Source organism: Marmota flaviventris, chromosome 1 (genome assembly GCF_047511675.1).
Source record: "Marmota flaviventris isolate mMarFla1 chromosome 1, mMarFla1.hap1, whole genome shotgun sequence".
In the NCBI taxonomy this organism is placed as follows: Eukaryota; Metazoa; Chordata; class Mammalia; order Rodentia; family Sciuridae; genus Marmota; species Marmota flaviventris.
Genome location: NC_092498.1, coordinates 157,251,878 through 157,277,209, shown reverse-complemented (window position 1 = coordinate 157,277,209; position 25,332 = coordinate 157,251,878). Strand labels below are relative to the sequence as shown.

At 45.9% G+C, this 25,332-nt stretch overlaps 3 protein-coding genes across 8 annotated transcripts in view; 2 read left to right on the top strand and 1 right to left on the bottom strand.

The window, feature by feature from the left end:
- Dgcr2 (DiGeorge syndrome critical region gene 2) overlaps positions 1-15,228 on the bottom strand; it is a 67,662-nt gene extending 52,434 nt beyond the window's left edge. The window contains exons 1-2 of one of the 6 annotated variants that reach the window (XM_071617970.1): positions 14,797-14,886; positions 1,622-1,753 (exon numbers count right to left, since the gene is read on the bottom strand). In XM_071617970.1, the coding sequence (XP_071474071.1) occupies positions 1,622-1,697 (76 nt within the window). In that variant the 5' untranslated portion in view covers positions 1,698-1,753; positions 14,797-14,886. Of the gene's footprint in view, positions 1-1,621; positions 1,754-14,796 lie in introns of all 6 variants that reach the window. The other 5 variants (XM_071617993.1, XM_071617968.1, XM_027924224.3 and 2 more) reach the window with 5 other exon arrangements.
- A 312-nt stretch (positions 15,229-15,540) lies between these two features.
- Tssk1b (testis specific serine kinase 1B) lies at positions 15,541-19,005 on the top strand. Its single transcript, XM_027924343.2, has one exon. It carries the CDS (start codon positions 17,696-17,698, stop codon positions 18,803-18,805), a length of 1,110 nt encoding a protein of 369 aa, XP_027780144.1. The 5' UTR covers positions 15,541-17,695; the 3' UTR covers positions 18,806-19,005.
- A 4,972-nt stretch (positions 19,006-23,977) lies between these two features.
- On the top strand, positions 23,978-25,054 carry Tssk2 (testis specific serine kinase 2). The gene has a single exon (XM_027924306.2). The coding sequence runs from the start codon at positions 23,978-23,980 to the stop codon at positions 25,052-25,054; it is 1,077 nt and encodes a 358-aa protein (XP_027780107.2).
- Positions 25,055-25,332: the final 278 nt, after the last annotated feature.

Genomic DNA, 25,332 nt, shown 5'->3' with positions numbered 1-25,332 from the left:
GCCACTGTCAAAAACCAAACCAGAAAATAGAAAGTGTTGACAAGGATGGGTAAACTAAAACCCTTACACATTGTTAATGGGAATATAAAATAGTACTGTCATTGTGAAAAACAGAAGTTTCTCAAAAATTAAAAATTTGTGCACTCATGTTGATAGCAGCATTATTCACAGCCACCAAAAGGTGGAATAACCTAAGTGTCTGGAGGTGAATGAATGAACAAAATGCAGTATATGCATACATGAAATATAAATCAGCTTCAAAAAAGTAGTTCTGATACATGCCACAATATAGATAAACCTTAAAAGACAATATGCTCAGTGACATAAGCCAGACACAAAAAGACAAAATACTGTATGATTCTACTTGTATGAAGTATTTAAAGTAGTCAGACTCTCAGAAACAAGAAGTAGAATAGTAGTTGCTGAGGGTATGAGGACAGGGGAAGAGGGCAGTTTTTCAGTAGGCATACACTTTGGGTTTTGCAAGATGAAAAATGTTGTAACGATCTCTTGCACAATAATGTATATATGGATAACACAACTGAACTGCAAATATACAAATGGTTAAAATAGTATATTTTATGTTATTTTTAAATTTTAAAAATTTGCAACAATTATAACAAAAATAAACAAAAAATAAACCTTACTTCCAAGAATCTAGTACTATCCTATTTAGAGAAAAGATGAGTCTCTTTTATGTCCTCTCAAGTAGTCTAATACTATTCCTATTTAGAGAAAAGATGAGGTCTCTTTTTTGTCCCTCCTGGGACCAGTTTCCCAAATAGGGTGACAGAGAATCCACCTAACCCTTAAAAGCACATAGAAAATATAGAGGGATTTTAAAGTCCTAAGGGTAATTTTTGGTTTTGAAATGGGAGTCTTGTTATGTTACCCAGGCTGGCCTCTAATGAGATTCACCTTTTATTTTCTTGTTCTTTTTCTCCCTGCCTCTAGTGTGGGGGATTTGCACTAGAGCCTCATACATGCTAGGCAAGCACTCTAACACCAAGCTATATCCCCAACCTCATCTAAGGGTAATATTAAAACTGAACAACACAACTCCTTCAGGAACACTGAACTGGAAATCTAAGACATCCTGAAAGGAGACAATCCCAAGGCCCAGATGTAACAGTCAGCTTTGCTCCAGCTGCTCATTCAGGCTAGAATCCCCACTCACAAAAACACTCTATTCAAAGGTGGTACAGCCTAAAAAGCTTTATTTCACAAAAATAAATGAAGAGGAAGACTCAACACACAGACTCCATCTGAGGGTTATAGTTTAGGGTTAATTAAGTTATTGCACACCAAGTGCTTAGCAGAGTGCATGATGCTCAGACAGGGGATGGGGTGGAGGTGATGAAGACAAGGATAACAACAGCTAAACACCAAGGCTGAGACTGCAGGAACACGCTGGGAGGGAATGTGCTCCACTTCTGGCAAGCTGAGTGTGAGGCTTCTGAAGGGCATCACATGGACGCAGCAGCAGGAAGGGGGCAACTGGGACTGTGGCACTGATAACCAAGTCTAGGGGAAGAAGATAAGAAAAGCAGGATGGAGAGGTTGAAACTGAAAAGACAAAAGAAACAGAGGGAAAAAGTGCTGGGGATAATGAAGTACCTACTGAAGTTGTACAATGTCAGAGTGTGAGTTCTAGGTTGCCCAGGTTTCAAATACCAGCTCCACCTTATAAGCTCCATCTTAGAAGCTGTGTGACCTTAGGCAAGTCACTTACTCCTCCAAGCTGTCTCTTCATCTGTAAAATAAGATTAATATGAGTACCCACTTCCTATAAAAATGGCATCACAACTCACATTGCAATTAAAAAGTAGAAACATGAAACAGCATTTAGTTAGAATTTTATGTCATTTTTGTATGTTCTACTCATCTTTAGAATTACCTTCTATTTTTTGTAATATGTTTGACATATAGTTATATGAAATTTTTCCTTTCAAAGTATCTTTTTCTGATATTTTATTGTAAATGTTTCTTAGGAGGTAATATATCAGGCTGTGGTTGTGGCTCAGTGGTAGAGTGCTTGCCTAGCATGCATTGGGCACTGGGTTCGATCCTCAGCACCACATAAAAATAAAAAATAAAGAGATTGTGTCTACCTAAAACTAAAAAAATAAATATTTTTCAAAAAAGAGATAATATATCTACATGGCTCAAAATCCACAAGGTCCATACAAAAGGAAGGAGGTAGATTATTAACAATCATCCTCCCAAGCTTCGGGATATGAACACATGCATTCATGCCTTTGATCACAATGACAATGTGATGAGATCATAAGCGGAGGCCACTAACTAGCTTGAACTGGTCACCCAGGACCCAAAGAGTTGTAAAAGCATCGGTGTCCACACAAGATGCTGGTGGAGTCACTGAAGGGCCTTAATCCCTTGAAAAGATGGCCTTCCTCAGGCAGTAGGGGCTCTACTGGCAATACACAATACTTTCATGATTTTGGAATCATGTACTCAAAACAGCAGTCCCAAGTGTCCTGTTTCTCTTCTACTTAAAAACTATGAAAATATATCAGCCAAATTAATTATCCTTTGAGCCTCAGCATCCTAATTTTTAAATCAGACCTCCCACCTGCCTCACCCCTATAAATGGTTGTCAAATAAAGGATATGTACAAACTACTCCAAACTCCTGAGCCAAACTCAACCCCGTTTTAGCCACTCCCAATACCAGAACATATACAAAGACTCTTGGAGTCCAAGCCTGTGGCACTAGACAGACATGAAATACAAATGGCAATGGTTGGTTGAATTGAGAGGTTACTAACCAAACCAACAAACTCATATAATACCACAACTAGAGTCCAAATGACCGAGATGAGACATCTTTTTTTTTTTTAATCTCCAGAGAGAAAATGAAACAACAACAAAACAAACAAACAAAAAACACAATGGTTTGTTAAACTCTTGGCAAATCAATACAAAACTAGGCCAATGAGGTCTCAGGACTCAGGAAAGAAAAATAATTATTTTTAAAATATTCAATTATTTTATAAAATAGTTTTTAAATAAAGACTTACTGAATAATTTTAAATTGACAGCAATGATACCACGTATCCCTCATCCAGTGGCCCCTGCTGTTAACAACTTAATAGCACCACCACACATTGGTCACAACTAAGAAACTAACAGTGGCACATTTCTATTAATTGAATTCCACTAACTGTTCCACTAGTATCCTTTTTCTATTCCACCAATCCAGTATACCCTATTGCAAGGAGTATTACAAAGTAATTTTTAATACAATCCCATCAGAAGGTTTTAAAGTTAACAAAACAATATTGAAAAAATTTTAGCATTTAAATTTTATTTGGCCACTTTTTTACTGATACTAAATCATCATTTACTCAATATAATATAAATAATATACATTCACTATAGAATGGAAATAATTTTTAAGCAGGGATGGGTGGCAGAGCACTTGCATAGCATCCATGAGGTTATAGGTTCATTCACCAGCTCCATAAAAAAATTATAAAATTAAGCAAATAGCAATGTACGTTAGTGAGAAACGGCATATCAAAACTATCAAATCTACTGGGTTGGGGCTGTGGCTCAGTGGTAGAGCGCTTGCCTAGCAAGCGTGAGGCACTGTGTTCAATCCTCAGCATCATATTAAAAAAAAAAAAAAAACTATAAAATTTAAAAGTGATTTTTAAATTAAAAAATGAGATGTTTCTTTACCTATCAGTGTGATGAAATCAAGCTTGTGATAATGCTGAGATTACTGTATCACCCTCAATATTACTTAATAAGAGGAGTTTCAAATCAACATAGCTTTGAACCAAACTATAACACACAGGGCTGGGGATATAGTTTAGTTGGTAGAGTGTTTACCTCACATGCACAAGGCCCTGGGTTCAATCCTCAGCACCACAAAAAAACAAAAACAAACACACAGAGATATTAATTAATACAAGTACCTCCTGAACCCAATACTCTTGAGTATATACTAAGAGTACAAAAAGTCAAAAAGAGTTGGAGAAAAAAATCTTAAACTCTTAGTGTACTTTGGAAACTACTGAATGTGCACTGTATGATTAAGTAAATGAGTAAATCTATTATGTTTCTGGGAGCCAAGGTTCTCATTTTGGAAAAGGATGATAAAAATATGGAACAGGAAAAGCAAGCAATAGTGTGATGCTGTACTGGAAATAAAAGAAACAGTATGAATTAACATAGGTATAGAGACAATGCATGCATGTTTACACATGCTCAGATAGACAGACACTCTTCCTGGACAGCAACATTCTCTTAGCACCCAAAACACTAAATAACATCTCCCAAAACAAGGAACCAGGGATCTGTGGAAAAAGGTACAAGGAAGAGCTGGTCAGTGATACATGTATAAAATCCTGGTGACTGGGGGAGGCTAAGGCAGGAGAATCATAAGTTCAAGGCCAGCCTCAGCAACTTAGCAAGACCCTCAGCAACTTGGTAGGGCCCTGTCTCAAAGTAAAAAATAAAAAAGGACTGGGTAGTTGTAGCTCAGAGGTAAAGTGTCCCTGGGTTCAGTTCCCAGTACCAAAAAAAACAAATCAACAAAAAAAGGTACAAGGAAGGGAATGGAAACGCATCGAATATAGAAGCTAGTCGGAAGGGGCTAATGCTTGCCAAATCAATTATAAGCCTCAAAAGGAATGCTAACAGTAAGAAGTTATGACACGAGAGAAAAAAGGATCATGAGTCCATATTAATTCTAAAAGATGAAAAGGAAAAAAGGGAAAGCTCTATTTTATAGAATACCAATCAAAAAAGAATGATAAGGAGAAAATCATGATTTAGCAACCATCATCATGATAAATAATTTAGACAAAAATCATCAATGAATGCTTTAAAACACTGGGCAAAGCTATCTATCTCACCTGACCAAGTAGGCAAAATAGACATTCCTGGAATAGCCTGACAGTAGGTGCCTCCTGAGGGGATGCACTGAGGGTGGTTCAATGTCCTGAGGCACTATTCCTGCCAAACTGAATATTTCACAGGGGGAAAAAATCTGATAAGTCCAAAATGAGGAAAATTCTGTATGATGATTGTATTCCTTTTAAAGACAATGGTATAAAAGACAAAGAAAGTCAGAGAGCTGTTCTAGAATTTAAAAGATGCATGTGACAATTAAATGCAACATATAATCCTAAGGTGGAACCAAGTTTGAAAAAAGAATAAGTACTAAATGGAACAACTGACAAGTAAGGATATAAACAGTATATCTCTATAAACTGCCTAAATTTGGTAACTAAACTGTGGTTATAGAGAATGAACTTAAAAAATGTAAACTGAGGAATTCAAGATGAATTGTCAACAAGTCTACAATTCAATTTCAAGTAGTATCGCAAAAAAGAAAGTGTATGTGTACACACATACAAACCAAGTACACATGCAAATGTTTGGTGAGTCAAGGGTTAACAATTGGTAAATTTGAAATTTGTATGTAGAAGGAATTCATGCTATTATACTTGCAATTTTTCTCTAGGCTTGAAATGTTTCCAAAATAAAAGAATCTTTAAAAAGAATGAGATAAGTTTATATATACTGATCTATATAAATCTCCAAAATACATTGTTAAATGAAAAAGAACAATTTCATTTATGTAAAAAGTTTGTGTAAATATCTGTAAATGTAGAAGAAAACCATCACTTTTTTCCAGACTGTCCAGACAAGATCATCTATAACCCTTGGGCTTACTCTGTGCCCGTGAGGTACCATACCAATCTGCACTAGACCCCAACACATGAACAAGGTGGAGGGGGGGATCCCAAGGTCTTATCCCACTACCAGGATGGCCAATAAACCCAGTGGCAGCCAGTGGTACAAGCAAACTCTTTGCATCAACAGACCAATTTCAATGGAAGTATATGGCTCAGATCTGCTAACAACCCTGTACTGACCCTTGGGGGACTCTCTGTTGCAGCTCTGCCCACTGCCTAGCCCCTGGCATGCCCCAAGCAATCCCCTCCACAGCTTTTAACTCAGTGAGTCAGCATATCTGCCAAGAATCTACCCTCAGCCCTGTCTTGTCCAACAGGAACCAGCTGAAGGAATGGACAACAAGCTGACCAAACTAATGGTTATCTGCCAAAGACAGCAGAAGTTAGGCTACAGAGAGGGGCCAAAAGGAGGAAGGGGCAGAAATATACACTAAGGACAATGACCAGCCCAGGATGACTGAATCAACAGAGAGAAAAAGGAAGGTGGAGGAGAGAGAGAAGGCCAAGAGTAGTCATGCACAGCTCTCATATCCAGTGAGCTCTCAACCACAGCCTGCACCATGCATTGCCTGGGGAAAGGCCAAAAGAGGTCTCACGCAAGGGCAGGCCTGTTACCAAATCCAGCTGCCAAGCAAGCCCAGGGGAGCCCCCTTCCCCAGGCTAAATGGCTGGTGAACTTCAGGGACGATACATAATGACCAGAAGCCCTCAACTCTATCACCTTTCAACCCAGCTAACATCTGAGGAGCAACCTCCCCCAGCACAAGGCCCAGACCAGCTGGCTCTCTCCCCACCAGCACCCCCCACCCCACTTCCCACCATCCTCCAAAGGCATTCCTTCTGGACAGCCACAAGGCCTTTATCCTCCTTGCCACCCCTCTAAGGGCAGCTGCAAGGCCCACTGGCTAAAGGAACTATTGCTGTTTATGTCAAAATATAAATAGCCATTTGTACATTTGTTCAATAATGATTTCTGAGTGCCAACTCTGCTTAATCAGGACATGTACACAGCAAATTATAGACCCCACACCAGGCTCTCAGGATTATTAACATGCTCTACAGAACGCTAGGGAAACTAATGTTCACCAAATCCTCAACACCCAGACAAAAAAGCATGTATGATGAAGAAATAAAGAATATGACAAGGAGCAAAATTGTGAACAATTCTGGCCCTGTCCAAAGCATGGCAGCTGTTTTGGAAACTCTCAGAAAGTCATATATGCTCCTCTAATACCACTAAGATTCTGTAGCACTCACTGTGTGGCAGACACAATTTAAAACCACTGCACTTTACTACCTCCTGGAAGGAGCCCTGACTCAGGAGTCATGCCTATATTCACATACATAATCTTGCACACAGATTCAGGGGGTAACCCAGATGTCCATCTGAGAATAACACTAACAGTTTGCCTGTTTGAAGCATTTGCTTTCTATCACTTTTGGAACTTTATACTTACCCATTTTAACCCTCACAACATCTCCATGAAGCCCTAATATGATGTCCATGTTCCAGGTAAGGTAATCAAGACACAGAGAAGTCACAGAGGGAAATGCAGAACAGACTCAACTCCAGGCAGTGTTGCTTTAGGATCCATGCTCTAAAACCACCACCCAAACTGCCGCTATCTAACCTGGATGAATCCTTTTACAGACAGGTCATTCATGAAGCACAACCACATCTGGACTTTACTATTTCCTAGGTCATCCAAACCTACAGCCCTCTGCACTCCAAACACAGGCCCATGAGCCATTCATCTCCAGCCTGGATTTGCCCTACCAAGGCCCATTATGTCTACATAACAGGACACAAAGCTTAGCTTGAAATTGCAGGACAAGATGTGTTAGCTTTCATTAACGCTCCGAAGACAATTAATACATCAAGCCCAAAACAAAATACAGCTGTTAACCATTCCTCAAGCTCAGCAAACTAGAGACCCCACATCAGGCTCTCAGGATTACTAATCTGCTCTACAGAATGCTAGGGAAACTAATGGTCACCAAATCCTCAACACCCAAACAAAAAAGCATGTATGATGAAGAAATGATCCATCAACACACCAAGAAGATATTTAAACTGCCATAGGTTCTCTACTGGATTCTAAATGTTACTACTGACATATTTCACTGAGAGTCAAAAAACTACTAAAAGTTTTCCTGAAGTCAAACACCAAGGAGACAAAAGAAGTCTGATGGTCAAAGGTTCAGGTATAGCAGGGGAAGGTGACTGATTACTAGGTCATCACTACCACTACCAAGAAGACAACATGCAGCTAGATCAACTGCCATCACTGCTAAGAGAACATGTACACAGCTAGATCTCCTCCCACCACTGCTGAGGACATACTCATCCAGCAGTTCAGGAAGTATCCAGGGAAGGAAATGATAAGGAAAGTGGCCACAAGGTAGTCCTGGGAAGCAGAACAGGAAAGAAGAGGAAGGCACAGTCTAACAACAGCACAGATATAAACAGGAGCACATATTCACTCCTAAGACTGGAATCACCAACTGCAATAATAACCCTAAATGGGCTGCAGTTATAGCTCACTGGTAAAGCGCTTGCCTAGCATATATGAGGCACTGGATTCAATCCTCAGCACCACATAAAAATAAATAAATAACTGGGCATGATGGCACACGACTAAAATCTCAGTGGCACAGGAGGCTGAGGCAGGAGAAATGTGAGTTCAAAGCCAGACTCAGGGGGTTGGGGATGTGGCTCAAGTGGTAGCGCGCTTGCCTGGCACGCGTGCGGCCCGGGTTCGATCCTCAGCACCACATACAAACAAAAATGTTGTGTCCGCCGAAAACTAAAAAATAAATATTAAAATTCTCTCTCTCTCTCTTTAAAAAAAAAAGCCAGCCTCAGCAACTTAGCAAGGCTCTAAGCATCTTTGCAAGACTCTGTCTCTAAATAAAAATACAAAAAAGGGCTGGGGATGTGGCTCAGTGGTTAAGTGTCCCAGAGTTCAATCCTTGGAATAAATAAATAAAGGTATTAGGTCCATCTACAACTGAAGAAATAAAAAATAAATAACTGTTAACATGCACTGATACCTATTCACTTCCATTAGGGTCAGCCTAAGTTTTAACCACAGGACTACTTATGGCCTCAAGACCTTCCCCACAGGACATGACCATGATGCAGTGCTTAGCACGGAGCAGGTATTAGCAAAGGCAATGGAGCCACCTCCTGCTCCCTGAATAGCTGACATGTTCAGGCGTAAAGGGCCAAAATGTATTCAACTTACTCTCAATGCTATTCAGGAAAAACATTATGTGTTTTTAGTGTATACCTATGTACACACACAAGGGCACACACTTAGGCACATGCATGGGGTTAGGGATAAGGCAAATAAACTAAAATGCTAACAGGTAAGTCTGAGCAAAGGATATGCAGTGGGGTTTGGGTTTTTGTTTTGCCCTAATTTCATTCTTGCAACTTCTCTTGAAATTTGAAGTTATTTTCAAATAAAAGGTTTCCCTTTAAAAAAATAACAATTCATTAGCCAGTGAAGCTAAAAAGTTGTGTTACACCACTTTCCAACCAAAAAGAATGAAACTGTTAACCCAAAAGTCAAATATGCCAGCAGGATAAGTTCTACAAAGTGTCACAGGATAATGGGCTATAAAGGAAAGCACTCAAAATTTAAAAAGCCAAAGCTTCTCAACTTTCCAGCTACTTCTGAGTTTTGGCTCCTTCCACTTATAGGAAAAGTATTCTCTTTTCCAATTCACCAATCCATGCTACTCCACATGAAAGAAAACTCTGGACATCAGAGGTGAAAGAACCCTGAACTAGAAGGCTGAGCTTAAATCCCAGCTATGCTGTTCACCAGCTGTGTGACCTTAAGCAAGTCACTTGCCTTTCCCAACTAGCTTTGCCAGTAATACAAGCAGGACAGCTGCTAATCCTGCTACCTCACCAGGAGGCCTGGCCTGGCAAAAGGCTTTTTATAGGACCAGAAATGGGCAGGCAAAGACAGACCAGGGTTCTTGGACTATGGCCTTGCTTAGAAGCAAGTTTTTTCAGCTACATATGATGGAATCACCCTGGAAAGAGATTTGGCTTAATCTACATCTCTGATTTTGTTTCCCAAGACTGAATGAGTTTTTTAAAAAAATATTTTTATTAGTTATTGCTGAAACTTTATTTATTTATATGTAGTGCTGAGAATTGAACCTAGTGCCTCACACATGCTAGGCAAGCACTCTACCACTGAGCTATAACCCAAGCCCAACAGAATGAGTTTTAAGATGAGCAAATGATATTGCATTCCCTGCACAAGTGGGAAAAAGACCAATGCAACAATATCAGTTAGCAACTCCTAGAGAACCCAGGTTGCTTTCACACTTATTTCAGTACAAATCTCTGATCCTTCTTTCTCCCCACACCCTGGAAGGACATAATACACATCAGTGGTGACTATGGCCAATTACAGAAAAAGTGTGGGGGGAATGAGTGGGGGAGATAGAGGGATTCCATCCCTCAGACCATAACATTCAGAAGGAAAAAGGTTCAATATGTAGAGAATCCCCAGGACTTATCAGGGACAGAGGCAGCCTGGAACTCCACAGCTCAGGTTAAGAAAACTGTTCAAAGCATAATGTGAGGTTCTCTTAAGACCAGGACTGAACATTCACAGAGTGAACAGGGACATAGCCAAGGGTACATAATGAGGGGACAAGTAGATTCCTAGAATTAAAATCTCATCTCAATCACTTAGCTTTATGAGCACTGTAATTCAGTTTCTCCATCTGTAAAATGGGGCTAATAACAGTCTACAAGGGACCATCTGAAAGTTAATCAATACATAACCCATCTTCAATCAACCAAGACCAAATATATATTTCAAAAGAAACTTTGGGGGAGAAGTGAGATTACAGGGAACAACACTATGTCTGTGGAAGCTCCCAAGTAGACTCAGAGGAGTAGCAGAAGGAAATGGAAGTAACTAATCCAAAGAAAGCTGAAAAAGCAAAATTAAAAGGTATTTTTTTTTTACAAAAGCCTGAAGGTTCTGATTTTTTAAGGAAAACGACTGCAAAAAGGGCAAAAATAATTTGATTCTGGGGATTACAACATGGCTAAAGCAAAGCTGAACAAGCAACTTCCTACTGAAACCCTGGAGGGGACAGAGATCACCAATGACCACATTCATACTCCACAGGAGCTAGTAAGCTGTCTGGCTGATTAAAAGAACTGAAGTGCATACATTTTGTAATTCCCATTATTTCTTATTACTTATCCAATTTTTTTGTTGTTGTTTACTTTCATTCACTAAGTCAGTTCAGACTGACAGCTTTGCAGATATCAATAGTGTGTGCTACTATTTTAAGGGAATAATATGTAGAGGTTTTGATTAGTTTAACAGTGCACTTAGAAAAGAACATCTCAGAGCAAGTAATCTACTTGAAAATATTTGTATGTATTATCTAACTCCTAAATATAGGACTGATTCCAACAAGTTTTACAATTTTAATGTTTAGGCTTTCCTTACTTCATCTTAATTATAGTTTTGAATGTTACTTTTATTTACTATAAACTCTGTTTTATTGATTTCTTCTTTCCTTTTGGATTTTGTAAAAGAGAAATTTAATACACAAGTTAGGAAAAAAGTCACATAATTCAAACACAAATAGATGGGGTTCTGAAGGATTTGTATTAACTATTCTTAAACTCAAATGACCTTAAACCTATTTCAGCTTTAACAATAGAATTTTACTTGAGCAATATTTGCCCATATTCCAGTGTAACTAGTGTAACTTCAGCATTTAACACCTGCGGTTAAGTCTAGTAGTCTCATTTAGCTCTGCAGTATTGAATGTTTTTCCTTGTTCAAGATGTAAATGAAGTATGTATGCATGTATATTGACTGAATACACTTTTTTTAAAATTATAGATGGACAGAATGCCTTTATTTATTTTTATGTGGTGCTAAGGTTGGAACCCAGTGCCTCACACATACTAGGCAAGTGCTCTGCCACTGAGCTACAAGCCTCAGCCCCTGAATTAACTTTTGTAAATATAGTAGTTTTACACAGCCTTTAAAAAAAAAAAAAAAAGAGTCAGGCACAATGGCACATACCTGTAATCCTCAGTGGGAGGCTAAGGCAGGAGGATTGTGAGTTCAAAGTCAGCCTCAGCAACTCAGCGAGGCCTTAAGCAAATCAGTGAGACCATGTCTCTAAATAAAATTCAAAAAAGGGCTGGGGGGGCTGGGGATGTGGCTCAAGCGGTAGCGCACTTGCCTGGCATGCGTGCAGCCCGGGTTCGATCCTCAACACCACATACAAACAAAGATGTTGTGTCCGCAGAAAACTAAAATAAATAAATAAATAAATAAAAAAGGGCTGGGGATGTGGTTCAGTGGTTAAGTGCCCCTGACTTCAATCCCTGGTACCAAAAAAAGAAAAAGAAACTTTGGTGAAAAATCTTGCAAGCATATGCTGTCTCTCCACCACTCTGTGAAAGGCTCTGCCCTGTCTCAGAGAGGAGGCCAAAGTAGCTTGGCCCTGTTCTCAGGGATAACACTGAGCAGGAGTCAGAGGATACCATCTCCACCTGCCTCCCTCCCAAGACGCAGGTTCTAGCTAGTGCCCCTCTTAACACCCAAGTATGGTTCAAAACCAGACAAAAAAGAGAGCAAACCAAGACCAGGGGCTTCTCTTTCTCAAAAAGGAGAAGTCCCTTCCTCTCACAATCACCAAACAGGCAAACCTCTGCCTGGCATTCTAAAGATAGACACTAAGCAAATATGTGAAGAGGCACACCTGAGCATCCAAAGAAAACATCTGGCCCAGGATGAGAATTGTCCTAGTTGCCTAATGAAAGTCAGGGGCCAGTTGGATCCCTGAGATTTTTTAGGGCAATCCAAAACACCACCCAAGGGCTGCTGAAATAAGAAAAGCCAAAACATGTTTTTGATATGGAGGGATATGGAATTAAAAGGATAACTTTGCTCACTCTACTGGAGCCCCCCCCATTTCATGTCTCACTCAGACCCCAGAATGAGCTTCCTGCAGTCTTACTCTGCTTCACAAGTACAAAAGAACAGACAACTCTGCCAACCTGTCTCGAGGCTGCCACACTTGGGGGTACTCACTACTTCACAGGTGCAAAAGGACAGACAACTCTGCCACCTTCTCTGGGCTCCCATGCTCAAGGGGTACTCAACCAAAAAGAATGTACCTAGACTCTGCCTCCACGTCAGGAACTCCTAAAGGGAAGGGTATGTTCTCTTCATTTGAACACTCCCAGTGATGGGCAGACATCAAGCATTTACATACACTTTCTTTACTGCTTCTAGCCATCTGGTAAAATATGTTAATGGGGAAAAGGAGTTAAAGACATTGGTCACTTCCGTGATCCAGGCAGGAGATGCTGGACCTGAAACCAGAGGTATGCCAAAGATGATGGGCATTATGTGTGACTTCATCTCCAAGCCCAGTGACCTCATATATAAAACTGGGATTCAGGAACCACAACAGGATTGTTTTACCTCTCTAAAGGTACACACATTTATGAAGAATTTAATAAGAACCCACAAACTCATCAACTCTGTACCCTCCTCATAGGCAAACTTTTTCATGGCTTCTATCCCTGCCAAGGTCATTCCACAATGAGCTTACTCAGAGAAGCCAGGGAAACATCACTGATTCTGTTCAGGTTAAGCATGGGCCTAGGGCACCGGCCATCAGGTTGACATCCGGGAAGAGGCAGACATTCCAGGCAGATAACAAAGGCATGAAGCCCAGAGTGCAGCATTTCTTTCTTTTCTTTTCATTTTTAGTTGTAGTTGGACACCTCACAAGTGCCAGGCAAGCATTCTACTGCTGAGCCACAACCCCAGCCCCTAAATGCAGCATTTCTAGGATGATAACCTGGATAGGTCAACAAAGTGAAGTACACACCTCTGTGCTCCCACCTCATCCTTGATGTCACTCTCAGAAGATGGCCCTGGGCACTTCACCCTTTATAGGACACTGCCTCAATAACAAACCAGTAAGAATCAGTCAGAAATCAGCCTAGTGGTGCAAGCCTGTAATCCCAGCGATTGAGAGGGCTAAGGCAGGAGAATCAAAGTTTGAGGACAGCCTTGGCAACTTAGTTCTTGTCTCAAAATAAAAAAGGGTGGGAATGTAGCTCACTGGTAGAGTGCTTGCCTAATAAGTGAGATGTCCTAGGTTCAATCCACTGTACCAAAAAATTAAGAATTGTACTTTTCATTGGACTGAAGTAAAGGTGACTGTATTAATACACACAACATTTTCTTCCATCTAAGAATCTTTTTTTCTGCTCACTAAAACATTTTGTAGCCCCTTAAAAGAACAATGGGTCTGCAGCACAGGATAAATGATCCTTCCTTAAGGGGGATCCGATTTTCTTGGTGCAGTTCAGGGATACCCCACATAGGCAGAAAAGGGCCCTCTAGTAGTCATGGTTCTGATTTTCCACCAAGGGGAGTTCCAAAAGCATTTAATCGCGTCACACAAATGGAGCACTGCTAAGAGTCTGGCACCACGGCGAGATCTCTGCCCCCTGCACAGGATGCTTGTAGACCTAGTACCTCCTCTAGATCGGGCTCTGCGCTGAGGATTTCTCCGGTGCAACGTCTCACAGGAAACAAGCCACCCAGTCACCGCTGTCCTGGGCTGAAAGGTTGTACCAGGCCACAGGGGGGCGGACGCCTGTGAAACCAGGTGCCTCCACGAACTGCTCCCGGCCCCCAGCCCTCCAGGTCGATCATGACATTGGGGCTGGCCGCAGGGCGCGCCCAAGGCGCAGCTCCTGGCCGGTGGCTCTCAGGGCACGCAGTGCTTGGTGGAGGAGGATCCAGAGGCGACATCCTCGAGGACAGAGCGGCAAGACCTGCAAGGCGCCCGGTATCAGGTACCGGAAGCTAGAGCTTGCGCCCAGCAGCCGGTGAACCAGACCTCACCCATCTCTTTCTCAAACGCGCACCGCCTGAGGTAGCTGAGTGTGGAGGGTGGTCCCGGCTCTGGCCCTCGCCGGACTCCCGGCCGCGGCCCCGCCCCCCGCCCCGCCCCCCCACCGCGCCGCGCACCTGGTCGCAGCGGCTCAGTAACTGTGAGCACGAGTAGGAAGAGCAGCAGAAAAGCACCGCTGTCTGCTTTGGGCACCATTTATCCTCCGTTCATCGTCCCCGGGGCGGCCGCGTGACCCCGCGGGGAGGCCGGACCGGGCCGGGGTGAGGTTCGAAAGGCTGGACCCGGGCTAGTTGCGGGGACTCCGCGAACGAGGACTCCGGTGGGGCCGCAGCGGGATTGAGCCGTGGTGGGATCGAGCAGCGGCGAGGCAGGGCCGGGGCGAGGCAGGGCAACAGACTCGCACTCACTCTAGGCCACAACCTCGGGCACCGACTCAAGCTCCGCGCAAGATGGCGGCCGTCCTGTTCGAGCCCGCGCCGCCCCGCCTCCAACCCGCGACGCTGGCGCGAGCCAATGACCACCGAGGGGGGCGGAGCCCGCGCGCGTTCTGCTGCGTGCAAATCTGGGCTAGGCAAGGGGCGGAGTCTGAGCGGAGGGCCTGAAAAGGGGAGAGGCCTAAGGCCCAGACGGCGGGGAAAGAGACTGAGGGACGGTCCCTAAAGGGAGCAGGCCTGAAGCATTCCATTGGCTAGGCAGAGGGGTGGGCCTTGGGGGCGAGGTCTTAGCGGCTGGGCCACCCAAGCGTCTAGGGTCCTACAGAGCCAGGCTTGAGCAATGGGAGAGGGGGAGGGGGAGGAGTGAGACCGCAATGACTGACTCAGAGGGGCAGGGCCTGGGGGCGAAGCGGAGTGGTGTCGCGGGAATAGCCAATCTAGAAGTCGAAGCAGGACCCAAAGACCCAAAGGATCCTCACACTGGCGGACCCACGTCGTCTCCGATACCCAACAGTGCACCCTAAAGTGGCGTTTTAAGACTGGACCGCTGTGGAGGATGAAGGAAGAAAACTGGAGGAGCGGGGTAACAGGGAAGAGGGTCAGTCCTGTAAGGAAAAGACAGGTGTGACTTCATCAGCACACAAAACTGAAAGTTTAGCGACTGGGGAAGCTGAGGCAGGAGAATCACAAGTTCGAGGCAAGCCTTCAGCAATCTAGCAAGACCCTGTCTCAAAATAAAAAGGATTGGGGGTGTAGCTCAGTGGTAAAAGCACCACTGTGTTCAATAACCAATACCAAAACCAAAAAAACAACAAAACCTGAAAGTCTTAACAGGTGAGTAAATGGGCTAAGGGAGTCACACAAAGAATAACAGGGAAGCCCAGATCCTAAAGACTGGAGCAAAGCTGGCCTCTTCTGGAGGATGGACCTGCCTACACACTGGGAGAGGAGGCGAAGGCATAGAGGAAAGCACTGGGTAGAGATGAGGGATGATGCTAAACTCTCTGGGAACAAAGCTCCAAGTGCTGACTTTGCACCTGTCACCATGAATAGGGTGAACAGGGAGGAGAGATAACAGATGGGGCATCCTCAGCAGGAGGGATAAGCAGGCTGTCCACCAGCTAAACACCAGACCTGGCAGTATGGGTGGTCAAGGCTAGGAAAAGTGAAGATGAGGAGCACAGAAAAAGGGTAAGGGCCAAAGCTAGTGGGATCCCAGCATACCCTGACCCACCTCCATCCCTTTTTCCAGCCTGTGACTCTTGAGGTCATGACAGAGGGTACCTTACTCTCTCTCAATGTGAATAAGTCAAGGTCAAACCCAAAGTTAGGCCAGACCTTCAAGGGATCATACTCTCCCAGGACACAGCCCAGATCAGGTGCTGGACTAAGGGCTTGTCACAGCAGAGGGATCCCACTGCTGGCAGAAACGAAGGTCCCTGTCCAGTGCTGCCCTTGCTGCTTGTGCCATTCTCAGAGCATTCCCAGGAGCAGCTTCCAGTACTCAGCATGGGTTCTAGGTCCAGCCTTTTGCTTCTCCCCCAGATCTGTCCTGGGAGCCCAGCCAGGACCATAAGCTGGGCAAGGGCCCTAGGAGGGAACTTACAGTCAAGAGCAGAATTCGAGTCAGTTGTCCTCGAAGAAGAGCCACTGTAAGAGAAGCAGGCCAGCAAAGGTTTGGATGAGGAAAGAAAACTACAGAGAGGTGAAAAGTCTAACCAAATCTTGCAATGAGAGTGCAAAGTCCTGCTTTCCCAAACTGCAGCAACTGAATCTTTGCACCTCATAACCCATCTTCACCTTTCTTCAGCCTTGCTCTGGGCCCCTGCAAACTGCCTGTGTGAATAATGTCAAGAGCTAAAGGGAGGAAAAGAGGTCTGGATCACTTTCCCTGAAACAAACCTGTGATGTCACCACAGCCTAGCTCTTTCCCTCCATCAACGGTTTTTGCCTCTCTCAGGGTGGTTTTCTCTATACTCCTCCTTCCATGTGGGCCAGAGGTCTGTAACTACCTTAGGGTACCTATACTACCCTTGGAGTTCCCTACACTCTGCTTTCACCTTGTAAATCATCCCTTAATTAAATCCTCCTCAAACTATTGTAAATTCAGTGTGTCTGCTGTTTCCTGTTGATAGGACCTGCCCTAGATTCTCTAGAGTGACCTGGTTTGCAGTCACCAGCGCCATCACTCTACAAGCAATCCTGGTTATGGTTTTGGAAACATGGGCAAACATTTGTGTTCCCCACAGCCCTCTCTTACCTCAAGTCCCAGCCAAGCATGAGGGCACTCTGCTGGCCTTCAGTCTGCTCCAGCCCACTGGCAGATCCTCCCAGGGTTCCAAGTCCAAGCCAAAGCCTCATTTCCCTAGGGCACTCCTCCTTTGTGACTTCACCCACTGAAGTCACCTGGGAGACAGTGCTGAATGTTCCATCTTAGAGTCTTGGCCTCTTAGGAGGCAGGGACAGTAGGCCCGGCCAGCCCAGAGGACTCTCTGTCTACAGTGTAAATGAGGACACTGCTGGCCCATGTCCCGCAGGGATGTAGAGGGCAGCCTCAGAGGCACTGGGCTCTCCCGGCACCATGGATGACGCTGCCGTCCTCAAGCGACGAGGCTACATCATGGGGATAAATTTGGGAGAGGGCTCATACGCAAAAGTCAAATCCGCTTACTCTGAGCGCCTAAAGTTCAACGTGGCGGTCAAGATCATCGACCGCAAGAAAGCCCCCACAGACTTCCTGGAGAAATTCCTTCCCAGGGAAATTGAGATTCTGGCCATGCTAAACCACCGCTCCATCGTCAAGACCTACGAGATCTTTGAGACATCAGACGGCAAGGTCTACATTGTCATGGAGCTTGGGGTCCAAGGAGACCTCCTTGAATTCATAAAAACCCGGGGAGCCCTGCAAGAGGATGATGCTCGTAAGAAGTTCCACCAGCTCTCCTCGGCCATCAAGTACTGCCATGACCTGGATGTCGTCCACAGAGACCTCAAGTGCGAGAACCTTCTCCTTGACAAGGACTTCAACATCAAGCTGTCTGACTTTGGCTTCTCCAAGCGCTGCCTGCGGGACGAAAGTGGCCGACTGATATTAAGCAAGACCTTCTGTGGGTCAGCAGCATATGCAGCCCCTGAGGTGCTGCAGGGCATCCCCTACCAACCCAAAGTGTATGACATCTGGAGCCTTGGCGTGATCCTCTACATCATGGTCTGTGGCTCCATGCCCTACGATGACTCCAATATCAAGAAAATGCTGCGCATTCAGAAGGAGCACCGTGTCAACTTCCCACGCTCCAAGCACCTGACAGGAGAATGTAAGGACCTCATCTACCGCATGCTACAGCCGGATGTTAACCGGCGGCTGCACATAGATGAGATCCTCAGCCACTGCTGGGTGCAACCCAAGGCACGGGGTCTATCCTCTGCAGCCATCAAGGAGGGGGAGAGCTCCCGGAGCATTGACCCGCAATGGACCCCTGAACCTGGCTCTGACAAGAAATCCGCCACCAAGCTGGAGCCTCGGGAAGAGGCTCGAGCTGAGGCACGACACGAGACACGGCCTGAGACGAAACCTGAGGAGGATACAGTGCAAGTGGCCAGGCAATCAGAGACCCTGGGCTTCAGCAGTGAGCAGATGATCAGGGAATCAGAGGAAGGGCCTCCCCAACAGCCTCCAGAGACACACACCTAGTGAGCCTCTTGCAGCCCAGGGGGCTGGCAGGGAATGAGGCAGAGCTCATGGCTTGAAGCCTGAGCCCAGAAGGAGTCAAGGGATGAGCAGAGAAGGAAGACAGTCCCGGATGAGCCGCTATTTTCGTCAGTTTCTTCTCCCACCCTTTGAACTTGGTAACTAACATGGCTAAAGAAGCAATAAATCACTATATTAGTGCAGACCCCGAGGTGAATGTCTTTGCCCCACTGACTGCAGTCCTGGGTGCCCCCTGGCTTCCCACTCAGATTATGAATTCTCACTCCTGGAAAAATATATCCCAGTGTGCCCAGCTCAGACTGTGACCTTAGGACCTGGCTAAGGCAGCTTTTCCAGGTGTTGGGGAGACCTGGAGGGGCATGGGTCAGAGCAGAGAGTTGAATGAGGAAGATATTGCTTCCAGAGGAAGGTCCATGGGTGCTGATTAGGGGTAGGAAAGGGTAGAAGGCTGAGAAAGGCAACACAGTTGCCTGCAAAGGAAGGGTGGGAGGCCAGGGCCTCTCATACTGGGATAGCTGGCTCTCTGCATTTGAAGCTGAGTTCTAGACTGATATGCCACCATCACCCCTTGGCATGCATTACGTAAGCTTTCCAGTCAGTGAGGGTTGGGGGAGAGACTGCAGAGGGCAGGACAACTGTTGTTTTTTTTTTCTGTTCTGTCCACCATGGGACATGTTCCCCCCATGTCCAACTGGCACCCAGTTCTCAACAGTGCCCTGAGTTATATCCCCACCATGGTCATTCTTCAGCCCAGGAGAAGTAAGAGACTCAGCTGGATGGCCCAGCATGTTCCACAGTCCTGTGTGGCCTTGACCACATCCCTTCCTCAGCCTGATGCCAGGGTTGGCATTCCTTCCAGAGGTAAGAAGCTGACACTGGCAAATAGAATAGATATCCTCACAAAGAATGCCGGGACCCTGTGGACAAACAAGGCAGGTACCAGTATCCCATGGGAGGTATGGCCTGCACTTGGCACTATTGATTGCCATGTGCTGCATGCCCTACCTGTGCCTTGTCCCAGGCAATCCTCTCTTGGCCACAGTGGCCCCTCTCTTCACCTCACATTGGATAACCTCATGGGGGGTGGTGCTAAGGGCTTAGTACACATACACAAAAACAAGAGCATTTAAAATCACTCCTCCATCTGTATCCCAAACTTGGAAACACCCCAACTCCCAAGACCCTGGGAAAAGTTGAGGTCCAGTGAGATCCCAGCATCCCTTCCTACATCCAATCTACTTTCCTCCCTGGCTTCTCCCTCATCCCATAGCCCCCTCTCCTCCCATCACCTCCCACAGGAACCACCCTCCTACACCCAGTCTGGCCCCTACCACCCACAGGATGGATTCAAGTACCTAACCTCTTAGGTATTCTCAGGCTTGGCCTTCTCCTTTTTTTAATTTATTTTTTAGGTGTAGATGGACACAGCACAATACATTTTTATGTGGTGCTAAGGATCGAACCCTGGCCCCACCTATGCTAGACGGGTGCTCTACCCCAGAGCCACAATCCCAGCCCTGGCCTTCTTTAGACCCATCCTTTCTCTGCTGGCCTCCTAGAGATGACCCTGACCCCCATACCTCCATCACACACTAGTGCCATAATTACTAGTAGACTTGCCCCTGCAGACTCTGCCCATCTCCCCAGGCTTAGCCAAGGGGCCTTGGCCTCCACAAAACCTTTTTGGGATTCCTACTGGTGCTCTGCATCCTGTTCCTGTGAACTCTGCCAGGGAGGCCTCTGAGTACCCAGGATCTGGGCACAGAACAGTCCTCAGTAATACTAGAAGGCCTCCCAGCATCTTTCCCATGAATAAGCTTGTGTTGGAATGGTATCCCAGGGCACATGATGCTATCTGGGTGGGGAGGTGGAGAATGGCTCATCCCTGCAGGTCTTCCATAGTCCTCAGGACAGAGGAGAGTAAGAAGGCCTAGGAGTGACTCACTGCAGCCCATCCCAGCCAGAAGGCATCCTGGGCAGGGGGGGCTTTAGGAGTACCTGCTGTGTGCTTTACAGGTGTGAAAATAGCTCAGAAAGGATTGGCAACCTACCTGAAAGCACAGTACCAGAGCAGCAGGCCCAGGTAACAATAGCTTCCACAGATAGCCTCATCCTTTTGGACAGTTTTTCTGGTGTGTTTGACCCTGGATTGATCACCTTCATCCTCAGAGGCTTTAGGACCAGACTTCAAGGTGGTTCCCTGGTCATTTATGTCCTCATCATGAGGTGACCCTCAGGCCATTATAGGCATTACCTACCCGCGATTCTCTTCCACCTGGCTAGTTACCCAGACCTCAGCCTTCTTAAATTTAATCTCCAATTCTCTGTCCTCACAGCTCCATGGTGCCATGTCAGGACACAACCACCATCATGCACTCACACTGGTCGGTATGACATCTAGCTTCCCTGACCTCTGGAATCCAGGAAGGCATGGGTGCCTCTAGTTCACTGGTGTCCCTCAGCACCTAAAACAGACTCTCACAAGCTTGTGGGAAGAATGGGTCAGTGGGGATCTAATTTATTTAAGAAAGTGAAACTCAGAGGACTATAGATTTCCTGGAATGTGCAGGTCCCCAGCCACACTAGGTATAACCCTAGAGGTCTCCAGTCAGATCTAACCTACTCCAAATATACTAGGTGCCCTAGCCTCGTGACAAAAACACCCAGGACAAAACCACCCACTCCATGTTTCAGCAGCTCTGCTTGTGCCAAGCTGACACTTGCTTCCTACAGCATGTCCCTGAAGAAACAGAGAGACCACACTATCCTGGGCAAGGGCAGGGTTGAGAGAGCAACATCCATGAGAGAGAGAGAGAGAGAGAGAGAGAGAGAGAGAGAGAGAGAGAGAGAGAGAGAGAAGGAAGAAAGAGGAGGAGGAGGAGGAGATGGTGAATTGGTGCAATTAACCAATATTATGACCAATAGTATGTAGTGTGCCCTGTGTTTAATAAACAGAGATGCTCCAGCATCAGTGGTTGCTAGGAATGTGGGAGAAGAAGGAAGTATCATACTCCTGGGTCCTGCCCTGCAAATCTTTTTTAAAATATTTTTTTATTTATTTGTTTGTTTTTATATGGTGCAGAGGATCAAACCCAGTGCCTCACACGTACTAGGCAAGTGCTCTACCACTGAGCTACATCCCCAGCCCCTTGCCTGCAAATCTTACAGCCAGCCCCTTCTAGGACACAAAGGAGTGAAGTTACGGTCATTTCAGCCAAAAAGAGCCTCTCGGAGAAAGGAATGCATGAAGCTAAAGCTATTAGCTATGAGTACTCTACAGAGCCAGAGCCTGACTGAGGAATCTGGTGCTGCTGAAAGGTGGTCACCATGGATACATCTGCCCACCCTACCCATCCTGTCTCTTATACTGGCAGCCCAAGTTAGGTTGCCAGACTCAGGGCACACTACAAGCTCCAGATGTGTCCACACAGCTATGCCTTTGCTCCAAGATGTCATTTCTGCCTAACATGTTTATCCCATTGTCCACCTGGTGAAGCTCTGTGGATTCTCTGTACCAGAACTCCTATGTCACTTCCTCTTTGGAAACTTTGAAATCCCACATAGAAACAGGCTTTCTGGGCTGGGCTTGTGGCTCAGTGATAGGCCACTTGCCTAGCATGTGTGAGGCACTGGGTTTGATCCTCAGCACCACATAAAAATAAATGAATAAATAAAGTTATTATGTACACCTGCAACTAAAAAAAGAAAAAGCAAGAAACAGGCCTTTCTGCTCCCTCTTAATACAACACCCCTAGCTCACCTGTATTAGAAGCTTCTGTGGGCATAGGATGCCTCTGATGGATGGCAAGCAAACATCAGGACTTCCAAAGTAGCTAAAGAGATGCATAAAGTATATAATTTTCCAAAGCAAAAATCCACACACCAGGTACAATAGGCAGTCTGAGATGCAAATGATATGTAATGCCAGGGTTCTAGCAAGTGACCCCTGCTTACTCCACATCAATGTCCAAATGTCCAAAGTGAAATATTCTGGACCCCCTCCCCACCCAGAAGCTTGCCCTTCATGGATAATGCTCTGAATGTTGCCAATCCCCCAGGACCCTGCCACAGAACCATCCCACTCACTGACTAGATCCAGGCTGACCCTTTTGGGGCTTTTTTAAACCCCCAGAAGCCTACACTGGCCCAGATTTCTCAAACCTGACCCAAGGCAGTAAGCTTCCACACTCTCCCCAAAGCTAATTCTTTTCTTTCTGCCAGTGACCACCTTAAAATGAGACTTGGATTATGCAATCACTTCCCATCACTTAGAGAAAAAAGCCCCTGACTTTCTCCTCCTCTCCCTTCCTGACTTGTCAGCCACTCTCAGAAGACTAGATGCCCCACTACCTCCTCCACCTGGCTGAAGCCTGACCCATCTCTAAGCTTGCCCTGCCCCTTGGAACATGCATCTCCCTGCCCTGGACCCTTAGCCACCTAGCCAGGCAAACAATGCATCTCTGAGTACTGTCTGCCCTCCCATCCCCATAAACACCCCTGCTCACTGAAGCAACAGCAGCTCATCTGCCTAGTTGTCTAGCCCAAGGACTCCAGCTCCTGATCTCAAACACAAGAGTTGCTTTGGTCCACCAGGTTTGGAACCACCACTGGCTTGAGATACCACAGATTCCAAGAAGCTCTATGGAGTTTTCTTCACACCCCTAAGAATTTGCAGGAAAACTGGTCCTAGTGAAAGAAGGACCAATGCAGGGTCAGTTCCCATGACCAGGTAAGAGAAATGGGCATGGGATTGGTACTCTGGCTGGACCTGAGCCACCTCCTTTTGGGCCTGACTTATGACAGGGAAGCAATAGCAAGAAAGAGGAGCAGGGAGGGTTACCACAATCCTGGGTCCTGGCTTTGTTCCAGTGGGCGGGGAGGAAGAGGGTGCTCCTTCCAGGTTGGCCTGGCTTCCAGGATTCCAGGGGCCCCATTCTCCTCAGCCCAGTCCCCACTCCCCAGTCCCCACTCCCGGCAGCCTGGCTTTATGACTTCATTCGCTGAAGTCACCTGGCGACAATGCTGAGCGTTCTACCCCTCCAAGTCCAGGCCCAGCCCAGCCAGCAACTCCCCACAGTGCAGATGAGGACAATGCCTGCTGGCCCGTGTGGGGAGGGGATGTAGAGGGCAGCGGCACCGGCCGCTCCTGGCACCATGGATGATGCCGCGGTCCTAAGGAAGAAGGGTTACATCGTGGGAATCAATTTGGGCAAGGGCTCCTATGCAAAAGTCAAATCTGCCTACTCTGAGCGCCTTAAGTTTAATGTGGCAGTCAAGATTATCGACCGCAAGAAAACACCCACTGACTTTGTGGAGAGATTCCTTCCTCGAGAGATGGACATCCTGGCAACTGTCAACCACCGCTCCATCATCAAGACATATGAGATCTTTGAGACCTCTGATGGGCGCATCTACATTGTCATGGAGCTTGGGGTCCAGGGTGACCTGCTCGAGTTCATCAAGTGCCGAGGGGCCCTGCATGAGGATGTAGCACGTAAAATGTTCCGCCAGCTCTCCTCAGCTGTCAAGTACTGCCATGACTTAGATGTTGTCCACCGAGACCTCAAGTGCGAAAACCTTCTCCTTGACAAGGACTTCAACATCAAGCTGTCTGACTTCGGCTTCTCCAAGCGCTGCCTGCGAGACGGGAGCGGGCGCATCGTCCTCAGCAAGACCTTCTGTGGGTCGGCTGCATATGCAGCCCCCGAGGTGCTGCAGGGCATCCCCTACCAGCCCAAGGTGTATGACATCTGGAGCCTGGGCGTGATCCTCTACATCATGGTCTGTGGCTCCATGCCCTACGATGATTCTGACATCAAAAAGATGCTGCGCATCCAGAAGGAGCACCGTGTGGACTTCCCCCGCTCCAAGAATCTGACAAGTGAATGCAAGGACCTCATCTACCGTATCCTGCAGCCAGATGTCAACCGACGGCTGCACATTGACGAGATTCTCAGCCACTCGTGGCTGCAGCCCCCCAAGCCCAAAGCCATGTCTTCTGCCTCCTTCAAGAGGGAGGGGGAGGGCAAGTACCGGGCTGAGTGTAAACTGGATACCCGGCCAGGTACAAGGCCCGAGCACCGGCCTGACCACAAGTTGGGGGCCAAAACCCAACACCGACTGCTGGTGGTGCCTGAAAATGAGGACAGGATGGAGGAAAGGCTGGCTGAGACCTCCAGAGCTAAAGACCATCACATCACCGGAGCTGAGGTTGGGAAGGCAAGCACCTAGTGGTGGAGAGGGCCCTGGGGGGCGTAGCGTGTAGTTTGCGCTCACATAAACTAAGTAGGCAGGTAGGAGCTGAAGAAGGCACAGGTGCAAGGAACAAGTAAAATCCGTCAATTAAACCACTATTTTGATTACGTTCTATTAGCTTTCTTCCACTTAGTTGCAAAGACATTAATTACTGACCACCAAATAAACCACAAAGTGTATACAAGCATTAAGAGTGCCCAGTGAGGAGTCTTTTTCTCTAGGACTCAGCCGGCGCAGGGGTCTCCAGCATAGGG